Below are 19,347 nucleotides of genomic sequence, written 5' to 3' on the forward strand. Positions count from 1 at the left end.
GACAGCGTAAATAAACTGTGAAAAGTCACATAGCTAAATGCAGTTGTCATCAAATTATGCGCTTCGCCTCTGCTCTGCACTCTCCACTCTTTGAAGTGTTCTAGTCACCCACAATTCGGACTCACCCCCCACACACATACACACACACCTTTCCCTCTGCTCTATCGCTGACATTTTGTGTGTTGATGTTCGTTTTGGGTCTTTTGCTATCTCTTTGGCGTGTTCATGAATCATTTCGGTTAGCGCCTGGAGCCCAAAGTGGACACCAAGCAAAGCTGACATGTAACTCTCCCCCCCTCCCCCCACTACTTCAATCCCCTCTGGCTTGTTACCGCATTAAAAGCGGGACAACAAAAAAGAAATGAAAATGAAAATAAAGTAAAATACGCTGATGGTTAATAAAACGCTGCGAAAGTGACAAAAAATAAAGAAATGGAAAAAAATTCAGCTGAGCTTTGGTTTTTTCATGGGACAAAACACATGTATAACTGATGTTCATGTGTCTGTATGTGTGTGTGAGTGTGTGTGTTACATGCTGCTTACACTCTTGAGTGGGTGAATCGTATTGTATATTTGCTGCTCATCGTTTATGACTAATAAATGCATGCAGTTGCAGTTTGAAGTTTGCAGTTTGGAGTTTGGAGTTGGGAGTTTGCAATTGTTGCTGCGCTGTGGCAATTGCAAATGCTGTTGCAAGCAAAATGAGTGCAAAACGAGCATTTTGAAATATGCTCATAAAACACACACACACACACACACACACACACACACAAACATATTGGAAAATGAAAATGCAACAAACGATTGTAAGCATAAACTGTGGAGAAGCACAAACAGCTGCTGCAAAATGTTGCTGCAACGATTACGCAACAAAACGCAAGCGCAACCGCGCTCAACGATGCAACGCTGCCACAGCGCAAGCGCAAGCTTGCACTCAGACTTTGTGTGTGTCTGTGTGTGTGTGTGTAATCGACAGCTTGCAATCGAAATCGACATCGACATCGACAACAACAGCGACGAGGCGTCGCGACGCCAAGCGAATTTCGGTTGACGAAACGAAAAAAAAAAAACAAAGAACAACACACAAAAACGTGCAACAAATCAAATGAAAACGAAAATGCGAAAATTGTTCGCATTCGCAACGCTAAACAACAGCAGCAGCAGCAGCAACCATAACAACAGCAACCACAACAACAACAGCAACAGCAACACAAACGATGTGAAGTCAAGCGACATTGCGGCCAAAGCTGCCACAAATATTAAACAGAGAACTGAGAAAATCACCATTTGATGGCAATTTAATTATTATTTACAAATTAGCGCACAATTAATAAGCAATTCAATTTGATTTATAAATAAATAATCTGGCATAATCACACTTTATTCTATTCGTAATATTTTGGGGTACGAACCAAATTAAATTTTGCGACTTTTAGAAATTGTTTGAAGTTGTATTAAAAATATTATGAAATACTAATGATAGTTTCAATTCTATTCAATTTTATATAATTTATTGCACATAATCACACTTTATTCTATTAGAAATTTGTAAAAGGCTTGCTCTACTTTAGACATTAAATTATATTAGATACATTTTAAATACGTTTAGAAACTTTTTAAGGTTTGAAGCTATTTACAATACTAATAATATAATTATATATGATACTTTGACAATACTAAGACACAGATAATAGAACAGTTAACTAAACTAATAAGAGTAGGTCAGACCTTAAGTTTACTTAAAAGTTTATTTCGCAATCTAATATGATGTTAAAAAGCGTAGAATTATAAAAGTCATATTCAAAACCTTTTTTTTCGTTGGAGAATTGAGAATCTCAAAAATCATATACCATATAATCTAGTTTAACGATGTTTTTCGATATTTTTCGTAGTTAGAGAACATAAATTCTGGAAATTCAGAAAAGTTCAGCAAAGATCAGACAGAGATTATTATGATTATTCTAACTAAAGTTGAGGAACTTCAATTCAAAGTAATTAATAGGTGTTTCTATTCAAAGTTGACATTTAAAAGAAAAATAGTCTTAACTTTAACTTTATAAACCCTTATGGAACGGATACGCCAAACAAAATGTGTCCGCCTAAGAAGGGGCTCACTAAAAAAATTTCACAGCAGCAATAAGACCAATCGATCTTGGCAACATTTCTTTGTCATGTAAAGAACATTATAATATATATTTTGTTGAACAAACGAAGACGATTCGAGGCTTTGGATAACTTAACAAATTACAGCACGATATTTAGCTTGAATTGCTGTTTTTGCTGCATACTTTTGGGCGCATACGCAAATCGCTGTCAAAATGCGCTGTTCCGATTTATGAATTCGCTTAGAAAACACAAAAAATGCACAATTCATTTTAATACTGTTGAAATTAAGGTCAATCGAAGTCGGATCTTTAAATGTCTAACGAAAATACGCAAATTAAAGCCAACGCTCGAAAGTATGCAACACAAATGAAATGCGACAAAACGAAAATGATATCGCTAAAATGGTCAGTTTGTGGAATTGACTGCAGGGAAATGAATCAATTGAGAATGAACGAAAAGGATGCTATTTATTTGATTTAATTTGAATGGCAAAAGTGGGTGTCGCACAATTGTTGCGCTCGGCCGGTCACCCACACACTTCTTTTGTGGTCAATATATATTGACAATGTGTCATTAATGCTCTTTATTAAGCTGCGGCGGCACATACGAAAGTATTTCGTTTGTTACCGGTTTCGGGTTGTTCTTGGTGTTGGTGTTGGTGATGGTTTTGCTTTTGGTTGCCAAAGACCAAAAAAAGCTTTTAATTTAAGACGGATGCGCGACGGTCACACGGCGAACAAAACGTGTGGAAAATGGCGACGACGAAGCGACGAAGCGACGGCGACGACGGCGGCGTTTCTTTTGGTTCTTTTCGTTTGCGGCCGGCCAAATGATAAGGGGTTAAGTAAAAAATTTTTTCAAATGAATTAAAAACCAAAAAGCAAAAAACAAAAAAAAAACAAAAAATCAAATGGGGAGAAGAATATAAATAAATATGCCAACGAGAGAGACAGAGAGAGAGAGAGAGGACAGAGTGGAAAAAAGCGAACGTTTATCGTTGCCCTTGCCATCATTGTCGCTGTCGCTGTCGCTGTTGCTGAGTCCCGCTGCAATCTCATGGATATGCATAGAGTGCTAAACGCTACAAAGCAAAGCAAAGCAAAGCGCACAGCGTGCCGTAGGTAGTCACAATGTCAGATGAAGAGAGATGGGGCGAGAGAGAGAGAGAGAGAGATGTGGGGAGACAGACAGATGTATGTATGCTATGCAGCAGTTGTTGCTATATAAGAAATTCTTTTTATCCCATACCAAACGGAGTCGGAGATGGAGCGATGAAGCGATGGAACGATGGCGATGGCAATGGAAGTCGGAGATGGTAGCGAAGGAACCAAAATAAATGCGCAATGCATACAAGGAGAGTCTGGAGTCTGGAGAGCAAGAGAGTCGCCGCCGCCTCGCTGCTGCTACAACGTGACATTCCTTAAATTATTTTCTGTGCTCAAGAAAACATTAAAAAATATTTTTATCTTGTGCAGAAAAGAAGCCGTAGCGGCAACAACACAACAACGGGCAACGGGCAACAACTTCGATGGGAAGAATCCTTTTTAAAAAGTTGCCTCAGCTTCTGGTTCAAGCGTTTCACGTACGTTCTTCGCTTGTTGCTGTTTCGCCTTCTTTTCAGTTTCTTTTTCTTTTCTTGTCTTCTTTTTTTCCTTTTTGTTGTTGTTGTTTGTGTTGTATAGTTAAAAGAAAAGAGCAACACGGAAAAAATGCGACTCTCATTAATTTGTGGAAAATTGATTTTGTAACAAGCAGATAAAACAAGAACAACCATCAGCACCGACAGCCGCACAAAAACATCGACACAGACAGATGGCAAGAGAGTGGGAAAAGCTAAAAAGCTAAAAAGCAAAAAAAAGCCCCCTTGAACAGAAGCGCCAACTTCTAAACACAATGAAACTGCACTTTACGAGTATTCACAGCTCACACTCGTTCTTGTTCTGGTTGTTTCTTTTCTTTTCTTTTTCTGTTCTGTTTTTTTTTGGTTTTGTTTTTGTATTTTATAACCCTCAAGACACACAGCTTGAACCGGCAGTTCTATAATAGAAAACTGATTACCAAACTGTCTTTAAACTGCTTCAGCAATTTTGCTTTATGACATACCCACAAAACATCACGGCAAACTGCAAACTACAAAACTCCAAAACAGCCAAGTTGTCAAAGACACAGAAACAGCGACTTTCGCAAGGAAAAAGTTCCTTCTGCATATTTATTGCTCAATTTCTTTTCACAATATCTCGAATAGGTGACAAGCTTAGCAACATATTCGCAGCACATTTCAAATTGTATTTGTTGCTTTAGTTAATTTTGAAAGTTGGCCATAAAATCGTATCCCACTTTTCGATCAATCGAACTTTTAGCGTTGCATTCTCCAAGAAATCAAAATAAATTGCTGCAAGCTATAGCGATTTATTTGATCTAATTCGAATGCAGCACAGTTTGAGGTATTGATTAATTTTGATGATTAATCGCAGATGGATAGACAACCAATTTGGTAAACTAAAAGACATTTTAATATAATTGAAGAAAGACTCCAATAAAAATAAAAAAGAACACGAGCATAGTAAAATAACTCTTTAATAATCGAGAAACTATCGACATACTATCACACTTTCTTAGAGGTTCTAAATATAACGAAGATTAGAAAGTTTCTAATATCGAATAAACAAAATTATTTGAAAATCATCAAATTCTTATAGCACTTATTAATACTCGAATAAAGAATATTTGGTCATGAAACTATCGACATACTATCGCACATTAGAAAGGTTCATAATATCCAATGAAATGTGAATAAAATTATTTGCAAATTATAACATTATCAAGGCACTTATTCTCAATTGACTCATATCAACATACTATCGAACTTTGTTTCTAAGTCCACAAGGGGCATATTCTAAATATAATCAAGATTAGAAAGCTATATAATATCATGAATGAACTGTATTTGAAAGTCATCAAATTAGTAAAGCAAAAGTTCGGCCCTTTTTCTCAGTACTCAATATTATTATCGCAAAACTATTGGCCAACAGTTTTGACTGCAGTTTTACTTGAATAAATCTAAAATATGTTAAAAAGTGGCTTAAATAAGACAACTAAATAGAATTAGATGCTAACTATGACCAAACTATCGAAATTATCGACATACTATCATAATTTCTTACGAAAATTAGAAAACTAATTCATATCATAGGCAAATATTTTTAAAAATATTTTCATATTATTGAATGTGAAAAACCAAGCAAATACCAAAAGAATTTGGCTTTGTTTATAATATTTCCATGTGAATAATTTTAACTGTCGATCAAGAATACGAACAAAAATGACAGCTAAGCAGATGCGGGGGCTATGAGCAAAATGAAAACAATCAAAAATCTGAAAGACAAATCACATTTTTTTTTGAGGCTGAAACCCACGAAAACTTACTTGGATTGCAGTAATAAAAACAGATCGAAATGGCAAACAACGCAAAGACAGACAGAGAGAGAGAGAGAGAGAGAAGGAGGCGAAAAAAAGGCGGCGGCGAAGCATTAAATAAAAACAAATAACAAGTGGAGAGGTGGCAAGTGGCAAGTGCCGAATGGTGAGTGGCGAGTGATGAGAGGTGAACGGTGAACGGTGAATGGTGAACAGTGAACAGTGAACGGTGGCACGGTGAACTTTCAACGGTGGCAAAACCGATGGCGGAACACGCTTCACAAGTTGCCAAAGCGCTTTGCCCCGGTGCGAAGACAGTCAAAGGGCGCGACGCACAGCTTAAATGCGAGGGAGGAACTGATGAGAGTGTGAGAGGTGCGGCAGAATGGAGAATGGAGAAGGAACAGTAGGGACAGCCAGACGGACGGACGGACAGACGGACGGACGGACAGACGGACAGACTGGATGGCTTTGGCTCTGGGCCATTATAACATCGGTTGGGTCTCCGTTTGCCGCAGTACGGCGGCAAAAATAGCCAAAGCCAACATGGCGGATGTTGCATGGAATTTATTTTTACTTTAAAGTAAAGAATTTTTTGAATTCCTGAACGTTGAAAAATGTTGAAAACGACAAAACAAAGTATGCACGAGTGTGTGTGTGCGTTTGTGTGTGTGTGTGTGTGTGTATTAAATACTTTCAAGACGCTATACAAGCAAGCACAAGCAAGCAGGGCCTGGAGGGGACAGCAACAGAGCTACAGATACAGATACAGATACAGATACAGATACGTGCGACCGGCCGGCAATTCAACTGAAATGACAGAACAGCTGACGCGACGCAGCGCGGGGCGGCAACGATAACACATTAAGGGCATGAGAGAGTGAAGACAGAGAAAGAGAGAGGCTGACGAAGAGGGAGAGGGAGAGGGACAGGGGAAGAGCAGACAAACAGAGACACCGATTAAGGACACAACATGCCTGGGATCCCGTATCGAATATCAAAGAAATGTGGCTGCGATTTTTCTGCTGATCGACAATCAGCTGCCGTTGACGATGCTCGCTCGCTCAGTGAATTGCAAAGCTTAGTGATAACTTGGCTCTAACCTCTAGTTGGCCATATTAATTTCAACAAGCTTCAGTTGAGCCAACGGCGCCCCAGACACACAAATAGATAGAATAGATAGACTGAGACACATTTGCAGTTGCAATCGAAGGCTACAAAACACAAAAAACAACAAACACACAAAACCTGCTCGTCTCCTCGAGATGGATTATGTGTGTATGTTTGTCATGGGAAACTTGAGTTGCATGTGGCAGCAAGTGCGTATCGCAGGGTCACATATGTTTCCTCCATTCATGCGTAAAGGCTTCGATTCAATTCTTGCCTTGCTTTACATCGCCTTGGCTTGGTCAGCAGCAAAAGTGCGTTGATTCGCATGCAAACCTAAAATCCAAAAAGTATCTTAAAGATTGCTTTAAGTATATGCAATAAAGGTAATATTAGAACATATATATCCAAGATGTATCTTAAAGATTGCTTTAAATATAAGCATTATGCACATTTTATCAATTATTATACTTTAAAATAAGCAATATTATCTGTCCCTCAAATATAAATGAAATACGATTTTCTTTGAAATATTCTTAAAACAAAAATTAAAAAGTAAACTTAGTTATCCAAAGTAGTGAAATCTTTAAAATTAGTTTACATTACATACTTTCTTAATTTATGAATTTAGTTTCGGGTAATTGATAACAATTGGTTATTGATTATTAAATTTGGTGTTGTTCTTAATTAATTGGCAAACTAAGTGCTACCAAATTTACATTTATTTAACACACATATTCGTTGTTTGTTACAAGTTTTATGGCAATTATATTTTCGAAAATTACTAAACTTACATTTCGTTCAATTTTTTTGAGAAATGCATAATAATTAATTACATTTCTCGAAATTCTTAAATTGAGAAAGTGTCTAATGCAATCAACAATCAAAATTGTATCCGCCATATTTTGCAGAACAAATTCTATATAGTACAAATGTTATATAGTATTTCAAACAAACGATTATTGCTCATAATACAAGTTTAGTTTGGTCTGGTTTTTTTCTTTTATATTTTCAATAATTTGAAAATTAACTTTGACATTTACCTGAAATTTTGTTCAGCAATTGTCATTTAATTATAATGTTTATATGAATACTTAGATAGATATATGCTCCGAAATCGAAAACGCAAGAAACGAGAATTTCTAGTGAGAGCCAAACTTCAATTTCTTTCCCAAAGATTGCAATTGCTTGAATTTCCATTATTCTGTATTTGTTTTAATTAATTGGCAAAGAAAGTCATATGGAATTTATTTTCAAAACACATAAAAAACGGATTCATATTCAACATATAATTTGTAAATAACTAGTTATTTAAGAAATTGTCATATTTTGTATTCTATGGCTTATTTTAAATGGAATATGCTAGTATACCGATATGCCAAATATAATCTTTGGTTTATTATAGAAATTGTCATATGTTGTACTCTATGGTATATTTTCAAAAGTAATAGTATATCGATATACCAAATATAACATTTGGTATATTATAGAAATTGTCATATGTTGTACTCTATGGTCTATTTTCAAAAGTAATAGTATATCGATATACCAAATATAACATTTGGTATATTATAGAAATTGTCATATGTTGTACTCTATGGTCTATTTTCAAAAGTAATAGTATATCGATATACCAAATATAACATTTGGTATATTATAGAAATTGTCATATGTTGTACTCTATGGTATATTTTCAAAAGTAATAGTATATCGATATATCAAGTACAACCTTTGGAATATTTTCAAGCATTTTTCAGTATATTAATTTTTATATTTAAATAAAAATACCGTACTGTTTTGCTCTTATTGAAATTTGGTAGTTTTCTTAGTAAAGTAAAATATTTCTCTTTTATTTAAACCACTTAAATGAATAATAGTTGATGTGAACCTATACAGATATATGTATATAATATTCCACGAAATTCTCAAGATATTTATAGTATTTATTTATTCAATGACTATGCAATTTAATGAACATACAGCGAGTGCTCAAAGTCAAGACGATAGCTTAAATATTTATTTTGTTTTATTTGCAAGCATTCAAAGAGGAAATGGCACACAGAATTCAAAATGAATTTATTCCGCATATATTATATATATGATCAGGACTATAGCTGTTCTAACTGTGTGAAATAAATGCGAAAATTAAATGAAAATAAAGTAATTAGTTTATTTTCCTAAACCCCTTTGCAAATAGTAGCAGTAAAATTGAGTTTGTTGCAATGCAAGTTGAATGATTATTATCGGTAAGTATATCTATTAATGGCTGTGTGAAAACAAAAGTGAAAACCCTCAGGGCATTTATTTCTCATAAATATTGATAATGCGGGTGAGGGTGAGTCAATAAGCTACCGTAGATAGCCGTAGATAGTAGTCGAGATCCTCGTTATCGACCTTCAGCACTTGGGCAAAGCACTTTCAGTGGCAAAAGCAGAAAGCAAAAGCAGAAACACAAAACATAAACATAAACATGGAGCGACTGAGAGATAGTTTCGAGTATTTGCACTCAACGAACGAACATTGCATGAATGCTATGATAACAATTGGTTATATGAGAAATAAAACGTTGGCGAGACGTTTAACGTATGAAATTGAGCTCAGTTTGCGATCGCTCAGTTTGTGATCGCGATCGCGATCGCAATTGCGATTCGTTTGCATTACACAAAACTGAAAAGAAGTAGCTCGATTTGCAATTTAAAGAACATCAAAAGAATGACAAAGTCAGAAGAAGCATTGAAGAAAAGAAAGTAGAAGGAAAGCGTCTTGGTTGCTGCTGTTTTTGGGAAACCCCGCAAGTAGCAGGCAGTGAAAGGCAGTCAAGCGAATTATTGCTGCAACATATTGCAGCAGAATTAACTAAGAACTAGTAAGTACAACATTCGCTTGGGTCTTAAGTGGCAGTGGACAGTGCATTTCATTGGACTTGGCCCTATAACCCAAAATTACTTCGACGCGGCTAACTTGCGTTGTCTCTGTATCTGTATCTGTGTGTGTGTGTGTGTGTGTGTGTGCGTGTGCGTGTAATGTCTGTACATCTTACATAATGTAAGCAGCTACACTGGGAAAAACAAATCAAGCTTGATATGAAAGTGAATGCAAATGAATGAAGAATGTATTTGACAAAAATGAAACGGATTTTCAATTTAGATAGTTATTGATTACTGAAATATGTATGTATTATTCTATTAAATATAAATATTATTTGTATATCTTTATTAAATTCAATCAACAAAGTCAGATCATATTTAGATCTGACCTATATCATTTAAAGAACGTATTTTGCACAGACTTGATGCAATTTTAAATTATAGATATACATAGATAAAATAAATTGAAATTGATATTGACTTTAGAAATGAATTAATTTATAAATAGAAATAATTCACTTTAAACATTTTTTTCTTTTTCATTTTATTAAATACAAATTACATTAGACATGTTAATTTGATCTCCAAAAACTTCTAAAGTCAACATTTTTTATTTTTCATTTGAAGTATATATTTCGCATACACTTTTGAGATGGACTTGCAGTATACATTTTTTAAATACGTATACTTGATTTTTTCATTTTATTCATGATCAAGCTGAATTGTATCATTAAAAATTATTATATTAATTCGAACTGCAAGTTAAAACAATATTTTACGTTTTCTATATGAAATTTGAAGATAGATTTGCATTGGAACATATGTTTTGCACTTGGGACGAAATAAATTACTAGACAGAAATATAAAAATTGGAAAAGTATATTTTACTTAAGATTTTTGTTTTGAAATTGAGCCAAGTCGGAAACAATATGTTTGATCTACAACTAGACTTTCGATATAATTTTCATATAATCCGTATAGATCACTTAAATTCTTAAGAATTGAATTGATTGTTTCGCTAAGTGCAGGTTTGTATGTGGCAGCAATTTGCAGAACAAATTCAATTAGCTTCTTCACTGCGCTGTGTCTCAAGTAATGCAAAGCCGCCGCACTGACAAACTAAAAAAAAAACTAAAAACTGACTGGCAAACTGACAGAATGACAGACGGACAGACTGACAAAGTGCCAGACTGATTGACAGAAAGGCGGTTGACAGTCTGATTAGACTTAGCACCTCTTCTCGTCTCGTCTCGTCTCTCTTGTCTCTTTCCTTCCCCCCACGATTAGCTTGGCAATTCGATGACGTTGACAGCCGATGCCGACAGAAAATTGTCGATGCCGACGGCTTCGCTGAGCAAATGTAAATAAATGCATTGGGAATCATTTCCCATCATAAAATTTCCAAATCGATTAACGTCGCGTGGCGCCAGCGTTTTTCCTGTTTTCGCCCAAGTTGTTACCCAACTCCTTCACCTTCTTCTTTCCTTTTCCTCTGCCATCGCCGTCGCAGTCGCAGTCGCAGTCAGCGTTTTTTCGCAAGTGCAATACTAATTATCCAAACAGAGCTCCATGAATAATACTGATAAAGTGGCAAAGGGATTCAATTTCGTATACCCAATATAAGAAAATGAGTTGAGCTTGCAAATTGCGCCCTTAAACATTCATCTCTCTCTCTCTCTCTCTCTCGCTCTTAGTCGATCATCTGTCTGTCTCTCTCTCTCTCGCTCGCAATGTGACGCATAAAAGTGCTGACATTCTGGCAACAAATGCAATTCTAACGTAGTGTATACAATATGTACTTATAAATGGAAATGTGTTTTCAAAAAGAGTCCCATCAAAATAAATATCAAATATCCGAAATTATAGTTTGCTTTCTCATTGATGTGAAGAAAACCGCGATTTTACTTATCTTCTGGCATCGTATTACCCCCCCAAAGCCAAGCCCCAAGCAAGCTGCGGATCACTCACATTTTTTGTATGTCTAGTCAAAAAAAAAAAACACACACAGAAAAGAGAAAAAAAAAAACAAGTTTTATCCACAGAGCAAAGATTTGCATTAGCTTCCTTCTATTCTTCTATTCCCTAGCGAAATATCTTCAAGACTTTCTCGCAGCGAAGAATTCAAACTTGATATATACAAAAGTACTCGCAAATATATATATATATATATTTATATACTAAGTATGTATTTATGGATGTGTCTAAGTCACGTAGTTGGCAACAGATTAGTCGCTAGTCTTGACTAGTCAGCAGTTAAAATAAATCTTTAACCAAAATGAGTCTCTCTCTCTCTCTCTCTCTCTCTCTCTCTCGCTCTCGCTCTGGCAAAGTGTTGTATATTGCAGCAGATCTTTCCCCGAGACAAGCTTTATAGCACACACTGTGCTCTGATTTTACTCAAGTCTTATTAAAATATGTAGACTGTAATTAACGAAACAGTTGAGTATTCTTTAACAGTTCTCAGCTAATATCTTAATATAATGAATTCACTTTAGATATGTTACTTCAAGGAAAAAACAAGAAAAAGCTAAAATCCATTTAAGATTGACAAAGTTTCGCTTAAACTTGTAAATACTCGTAGATAGAATTCCAAATTTTCATTTTTACAAAAGCAATTGTCACTATTTTTCTCATTGTTGATTTTTATGGTCAACTTGCAACGGTTCATAACTCGAATTCAAGTAGTCGCGTTTCATAAAAGTTTCAGTTTGTAAACTGATCATACTATATATATGTAGTATAAAAATAAGTGCTCTAATAAACTGTACTAAGCGCAAATTCCGAATCTTTTATTTATTATGTTTAATGGGCTAAATGAGTGAACGATCGATATAATTAACGGAATTGCAGTGAAATAAAATTTAACAATTGCAACTGACTAATGCTTATGCCAATCATTTATTAACTACTGCAATAACTTCACGTTCATTAATTACAAATTGACGTGGAATTTGGAGCAACTCTTTAAAGAGTGATACTTTTTTTTCCCCTCCCGCTTTTCACTTTATAACATAGTCTAGCACAGATTGTGATAAAATGTTCTTAGATAACGTGAATCAAAAAAAAAAAACTTGGAATCTTTTCAAACAGATAACGAAGATGCAGCCAAAGCCAGTGAAACGTTTACAAACAACGTTATTAAAGTGTGTACATGGGTTGCACTTATCTCAAAGCTATCCCAAATGCTAATAAAGCTTTTGGAGATAATAGCTTTTGAATCGTATTAAGTACAACGTTTCAGGATGTGGAGAAAAAGAAAGAAAAAGAAAGAAAAATAGGAAGTCAATTGATTTGGTTGCGAGGCATGAATGACTACTCCGATACTATCTGAGTTGATCGAATAGTCATAATCCCAGTATTGCACTTATCTCAAAGCTATCCCAAATGCTAATAAAGCTTTTGGAGATAACAGCTTTTGAATCGTATTAAGTACAACCAACGTTTCAGGATGTGGAGAAAAAGCGAATAGGAAGTCAATTGATGTGGTTGCGAGGCATGAATGACTACTCCGATGCTATCTGAGTCGATCGAATAGTCATACTCCCAGCATATTATGAATGGTCGGGGTCTGTAACACTCTGCTGATCGTGCTGCAGTACTTGTAATATATTTCATTATATATAAGTATGTAGCATATCAAAAGAGATTATTATTATTCATATATACATATAAATATCTAAAGCTTTATTTTTTATTTTGTTTTTTTTTTTTTGGAGGGGAGAGCGATAACAATGGCCACGCATCAGATTAAGCGATAGCTTCTGCTGCTGCTGCTGCTGATGTTACGCGATATGCCGTTTCGCCCTATATGAATCATCCGACGGCTTTTGTGATTAGTAACGTTTTGAGCTTTCAACTGATGGACTATGGTTTTGCTTTTGGCAGTTTATCAATCTGTATGTATGTATATTTGTTTGTTGTACTTACTTTTGTATAGAAATTTCGAATAATCACAATCCATGTTGCTGTTGTGTTGTAGTTATTGCTACTGTTGTTGTTGCTGTTGCTGTTGCTGTTGCTGTTGCTCCTGTTGCAGTTGCAAAATTGAGATGCGGCGATTGTTGATGGATTTGATTGATTCACTGCATTCACTCAGCTTTCTGATTTTATTTGATTTTTTCTTTTTTTTTTATTATTTTTTGCGAGCGCACCATTCACTTAACAACAATTGAGACACATTCCCCTCCCGCTCACAAAAAAAAAAATTAAAACAACAGCAAAAAAAAATCCACACACAACTGAATTGAAAATGAAACGAATGGAACAACAAAAAAATAAAATAAATAAATACGAAAAATGCCGTTAGCCGAAGACACAAGGCTCGAAAGTGCAGCGTTGACACAAAAATTTGAAGATTGCCGCCGGCGGCGGTGCAAGAAGACTGAAATTCGAATTCGAGTTCGTCTTCAACTTCGAATTCGAGTTCGAGCAACCTTCTGCTTGCTGTTGTTGCTCTTGCTGGTGTTGTTGTTGTTGTTGCTTTAGTTGTTGTTTTATTGACACTTGGTGGGCGCTGTTGCCATGTATTATTATTATTATTATTGTTGCTGCTGCTGCTGTTGTTGATTTTTGTTATTGTTGCAATTTAATGCCACTTTACAAGCATGTATAACATTGTGGGTTTTTTTTTTTGTTTTTCTTGTTTCGTTTGTTTTCGCTTTTTTTTTTGTTGTTGTTGTGTGTGTTTTGCTTTCATTTACAAAGTGGCTGATAGTTGTTGTTGTCGCTGCAAATATGTAACACACACACACGGAGACGCGCGCGCACACACAGACACACCTGCTGCTGCTGCTGCTGCTGTTGAGGCTGTAGAACAACACATGTGTGACAGTCGCATATTCTTCAGCGACTGTCGTCGCCACCGTCGCAGCGCAATTCTAGCTGTGCTTTTTGCTCTGCTCTTCTCTGCGCTGCTCTTCTCTTCTTTTTCTGCTTCTGCTGCCGCGCTGCGGTTGTTGTTGCTGCTGCTGCTGCTGCTGATGATGTTAGTTTTGTCGTCTTCTGAGACTGTAAGCTTTGCTTTGGCAGGTGAAGCTGCTGTCGCAGTCGCAGTCGCTGTCGCCGTCGCCGTCGCTGTTCGCTGCTGTTCTTGTTGTTGCTGGCTCTTCCGCCTAACTGTATCTTATCTGGGCGCGCCTTTTTTGCTTTTCTCTAACTAAATTGAAATTTGAACAACACACATCAACATGTGTTTAGTTGTTACTATTGTTGTTGTTGTTGTTGTTCTCTGTCTCATTTATTATGCAGAGACGAGAGTAACAAAAAAAAACCCAAAAAAAAAGTTAAACACACACAATAACATTAATGCAAATGTATGTGTGTGTATGCATAAAAAAGGCGCGCAATCGCTGCTGCTGCTGTTGTCGCTATTGCTTTTGCTGTAGTTGTTGTTGTTGTTGTTGTTGTAGTTGTTGTTTGTTATTGTTATTGCTGCTGCGTTCGTTGTAGCTTTTATTTTTTATGCCATCTCTCGCTCTCTGATTGAGTTTGTGCAACAGTTGCCCTCGCGATGGTGCTGCTGCAACCTTTAACACGACAAAAAAAAAGTGCACAACAAAAAAAATTGAAACACTCGCACACTAGTGGAAACGCGCGCAAAAAAATTCTGTATGAATGTCGTGTGTGTGCCAAGAACAACAACAAAAGTGTTTTCACATGAAATATACGCACACGCACACAGACGCACGCCCGCACACGCACACATACACACACACGGACTCACGCACGTAGACGACACTTTGGTTGGGCAGAGCACAAAGTTATTTTACATAGAGCACACATACACTTGTATGTATGTAGTACATAGATGTGTAGTTGTATATATGTATATATATATGTATGTGTCTGTGTGTGTGTGTGTATGCAATTATAATTTGATTTTTTCGCCGTTGCTCCGTTTGCGAATTTAATTTAATTTCTTTTGGCTATACACTCATACATACGAATAATATGTTATGCTGTTGCTGCTGCTGCTGCCGTTCTAGTTGTTGTCGTTATTGCTGTTGTTGTTGCTGTTGCTGTTGCTGTCAAGTTTTGTTTTGTAGGCGGCACTTTTCATGTATCTGAACAGATGATTCGAATGCGAATGCGAAAACGAATTCGGCGGATTCTGTTTCCGTTTCTGTTTCTGTTTCGGTTACTGTTGCTTGCTTTGAGCATTTTCTTAAACACTTTTCTTAGACACGCCGCCGCTCAATTCTCCGGCCCCGACGACGAGTGCCAAAGATATAGTACACATATTAAAAAAAAACTTCAAACTTATTGTATTTTTCTTTCTCGGTTTGAATATAGAATAGAAATTTTTGTCTATGCTTCGTGGTTAATTTGGCTATTTGAATTTTTTGTTGATTTTTTTTTGTTGAATTTGTTAACTACGTGTGCTGCGCTTGCTTTCGCATACAAAATGTGACGCCAACACAACCGACGGTATAAACAAAACTACCAATACGAAATTAGCTCAAAATGTATTTCAGGCAAAAATTAAAACAGCAAAAAGCGCTCATTGCGCGCGAGCGAGCCGTGCAGTATAAAACTGCCAACCAACCCACACACACACACACAGACACACGTCCACATACAGGCAGCCCATACACAATACACTTACACACGAACACACACGCAGACGAGCAGCAGAGCACACGAACGAAGACCGAGCCCCAACAGTTTGTTGGATATGCGCGCGACACACACACACACACACACGCTATAGGACAGAATATACAGCAAATTTACTCACCAAGTTGGTCCCCTCAACAGCTGAATGGAGTGCACAATGAGAGCAACATAAAGTGAGAGAGCGACAGTGCGAGAGAGATGGCGACTGCGACAGAGCAAGAGAGTAAACAAGCTAGAGCGAGAAAACAATGATTGGTGAGAGAGAATCATGTTGTTGTTGTTCTTGCTGGTTTTGCCGCTGTCGCTGCCGTCGCCGTCGCCGCTGCTGTTGACTACTGCATGAGAGCGAGCAGCGAGTGGAGTGCGCACAGCGCATGAATCAGCTTCCGCTGTTGCTTTCCACTGCTCTGCTTGTTGTGGTTGTTGTTATTGTTCTTGTTCTGGTTAGCTGCTGAATTGAGTTGCACTCAAACACGTGTTGTTGCTTGGCTTGTCTGGTGTTGAGCGTTTTCCTTAGGCGCACACACTCACACATGCACGCATAAGCAGAACACTTGCTGCGACTTGCTTCTCGATAAGTATCCATACATTAGTGTATGTGTGCCATGTTTACACGTTGTTCGGTTTCAAGATTAAAGCGTGTTCTATTTTCATATTGTTGTTAAATGTTATAAAGACAGAAAAAATTAATTTAACCTTTGCATATTGCAAGTTTAAATGATATCTATCAAATTCATATTAATATGTACCTATTTCTTGCTTTAATGAATATAGTAATCGAAACATGGAATAATTGTAAGTCTTAACCAATTAGAAAGCTTGTCTCACGAGGTTAACCCATGCTCTCTAGAGTTTCAAGTTGGTGTCTCATAAACCAATGGATTACATCTTATTTATCGGCGCGGCAAAGCTCAGACAGAGGATACCACGACTTTGAAGCTGAGTAAATATATATAATATAAATATATATATAAATAAGTACTATATTTTAATCTTTTTCGGAAGATCTTTTTTTTTTTTTACATGCATAAAAATAAAAACCCTGTTAACAAAAATAATACCGATAAACCATAGTATTTAATTTAAGACTTACAAATGTGTTCCTCCCTCAGGAAATTTTCTTTTACATACATATGTACAAACATATGAATATACGACATTATTTATTTATTTTAATTAAAAAAACAAAGCATATTAAATTTAAGTTAAACCGATTCACAGCTATGTTAGGTAATTTGTTTAATTACTTATTATTATATAGATTTAGAAGGGAATTGTGTGCCAAAATATTAAAAAAATGTAGTGATTTAACATTAACTGTTTTCATCAAGGATGAAGATTTATTTTGAAATTCTTAAACTTTCTGTGATAGCATCATTTTTAAATAAACTCATAAATATATTATTTTTTTTTTAAATAACATTAGTATTTTTAAAAGAGAATCATTTTTAAATAAACTCATATTATTATTATAATTTATTTTTTTTTGTCTAAAATAAATATAAATTGAAGCAAAACAATAGAATCGTATTATCATTCTCGTGTAATTTTTAGTGTTTAGCATGAAATGACATATAAATATGTTAAACTCTAAGAAATGGTGTCCACAATTTATATATAAATATATATACATATTTATTAAAATTTTTATTGTAAATGAAGTGAGTGCAATAAATAATATAAATTTCGATCCCGATGAAACACTTATTATATACATATGTATGTGTGTAAGGATGTTAATCATGAAAAGGTATGACATGAACCTTAAACGGTTTAAGAAGACTCCACTAGCAAATGCGCTCAAAGTCGATTTGTCTCATAGAAAGAGACAAATGAGTGCAATTGCACGTGCGTGGAAATGCGTGTCTGTATGCAAGCGAGTGTGCGTGTGCGTGTCCGTGTGTTTGCGTTTGTGTTTGTGTGTGAGAGGAGACTCCTAAAAGATACACTTATGCGGCGATTGTCAAGCTCTCAACGCGGCACTTAACACAAATCATTTGATTTCTATTTTGGTTTCATCATTTGAGGTTTTGGCGCCGGTTCTGGCCAAATTTGACCTCGTACCAATGCCAGGGATTAATCTGTAAATTGAATAAGTAAATTTTTGATGTACTTATATAGGGGATATATGTATGAATGTATATATGTATGTGTATATTTTGATTGTAAGACATTCTGAGAATTCTATTTTCAATTTTTGGGAGGAAAATGTATTTATAATTGTCAAGTAGATTTTACAAACAATTTCATTCATAAGTTAACCAAGTCACCAACTAAAAGTGTATGAAAATATCTAGATACTTGTATGTTATGTACATATGTATGTAAATACGTACATAAAGCGCAATGTGTGCATGTAATTTGCGTTTGTTGAACCCGATGAAATTGTCACTGGCCACAGGCATTTAAAATACACGCCTCCGATGCATTAATTGCTATAAATTGAGCTAAACATACATACATACATAAGCATATGCAAACAACTGTTCACACATATTCACATGTAAGTATGTATGTATGTATGTGTGAATGATATTACAAGTGTAACGCCTAATGGGGTGCCACATGTGATCTGCGTGTTGAAACCGCAAACGCCGAGGGCAGCAGAAGTTTTAGTTGCTTGTGGGGTGCTGAGGCGAACAGGGAAGGTTTTTAGAAGGTTTTGTTATTTATTTGTTTTGACATGAACATCCACATCGACATCGACATCGACATTGTTGCGCATATTGGCGGAGTTCGTAATTTGCCGCCGCTTTTCTGGCTGCATGTTGCTGGATCGCCCAAAAACAGCTGTTTGCGCCATTTCACTCAAAACTCTCAAAAAAAAACTTCCACTCAATGCAGTGTGTGTGTGAGCGAGTGAGAGCGAGAGAGCGTAGCGCGTACGATTGTGTGTGTGTGTGCGTCGTGGTTAACGTTGTGGGGGGGCGATTCATCAAAAGACGCGCACAATTTGCGGGGCCAAAGCCAAACTAGAAATTATGAAATGGCCATAATTATTGTGGGCACACGCACAACACACACACACACACACACACACACACACACACACACACACACACAATTATACAGTAGCAGCATGCAGCACCACACGCACACCGCAATTGAATCTGAGACAGAAGCAGCAAATGAATGTAACTCAACAGCAACTTTTCGCTCTCTCTCTCTCTCTCTCGCGCCTTGTTTGTCACTCTTTGCTCAGCCGACACGATGTCGTTGGGGTTGTTGTAGTTGT

At 36.2% G+C, this 19,347-nt stretch overlaps 1 protein-coding gene across 1 annotated transcript in view; it reads right to left on the bottom strand.

The window, feature by feature from the left end:
- LOC133847262 (protein scalloped) overlaps nucleotides 1–15,733 on the bottom strand; it is a 78,602-nt gene extending 62,869 nt beyond the window's left edge. The window contains exon 1 of the mRNA XM_062282180.1: nucleotides 13,425–15,733. Within this exon, the coding sequence (XP_062138164.1) occupies nucleotides 13,425–13,458 (34 nt within the window). The 5' untranslated portion in view covers nucleotides 13,459–15,733. The remainder of the gene's footprint in view (nucleotides 1–13,424) is intronic.
- Between the last annotated feature and the right edge of the window lie 3,614 nt (nucleotides 15,734–19,347).

The sequence above is a fragment of the Drosophila sulfurigaster genome, chromosome X (genome assembly GCF_023558435.1).
Source record: "Drosophila sulfurigaster albostrigata strain 15112-1811.04 chromosome X, ASM2355843v2, whole genome shotgun sequence".
Classification (NCBI taxonomy): Eukaryota; Metazoa; Arthropoda; class Insecta; order Diptera; family Drosophilidae; genus Drosophila; species Drosophila sulfurigaster.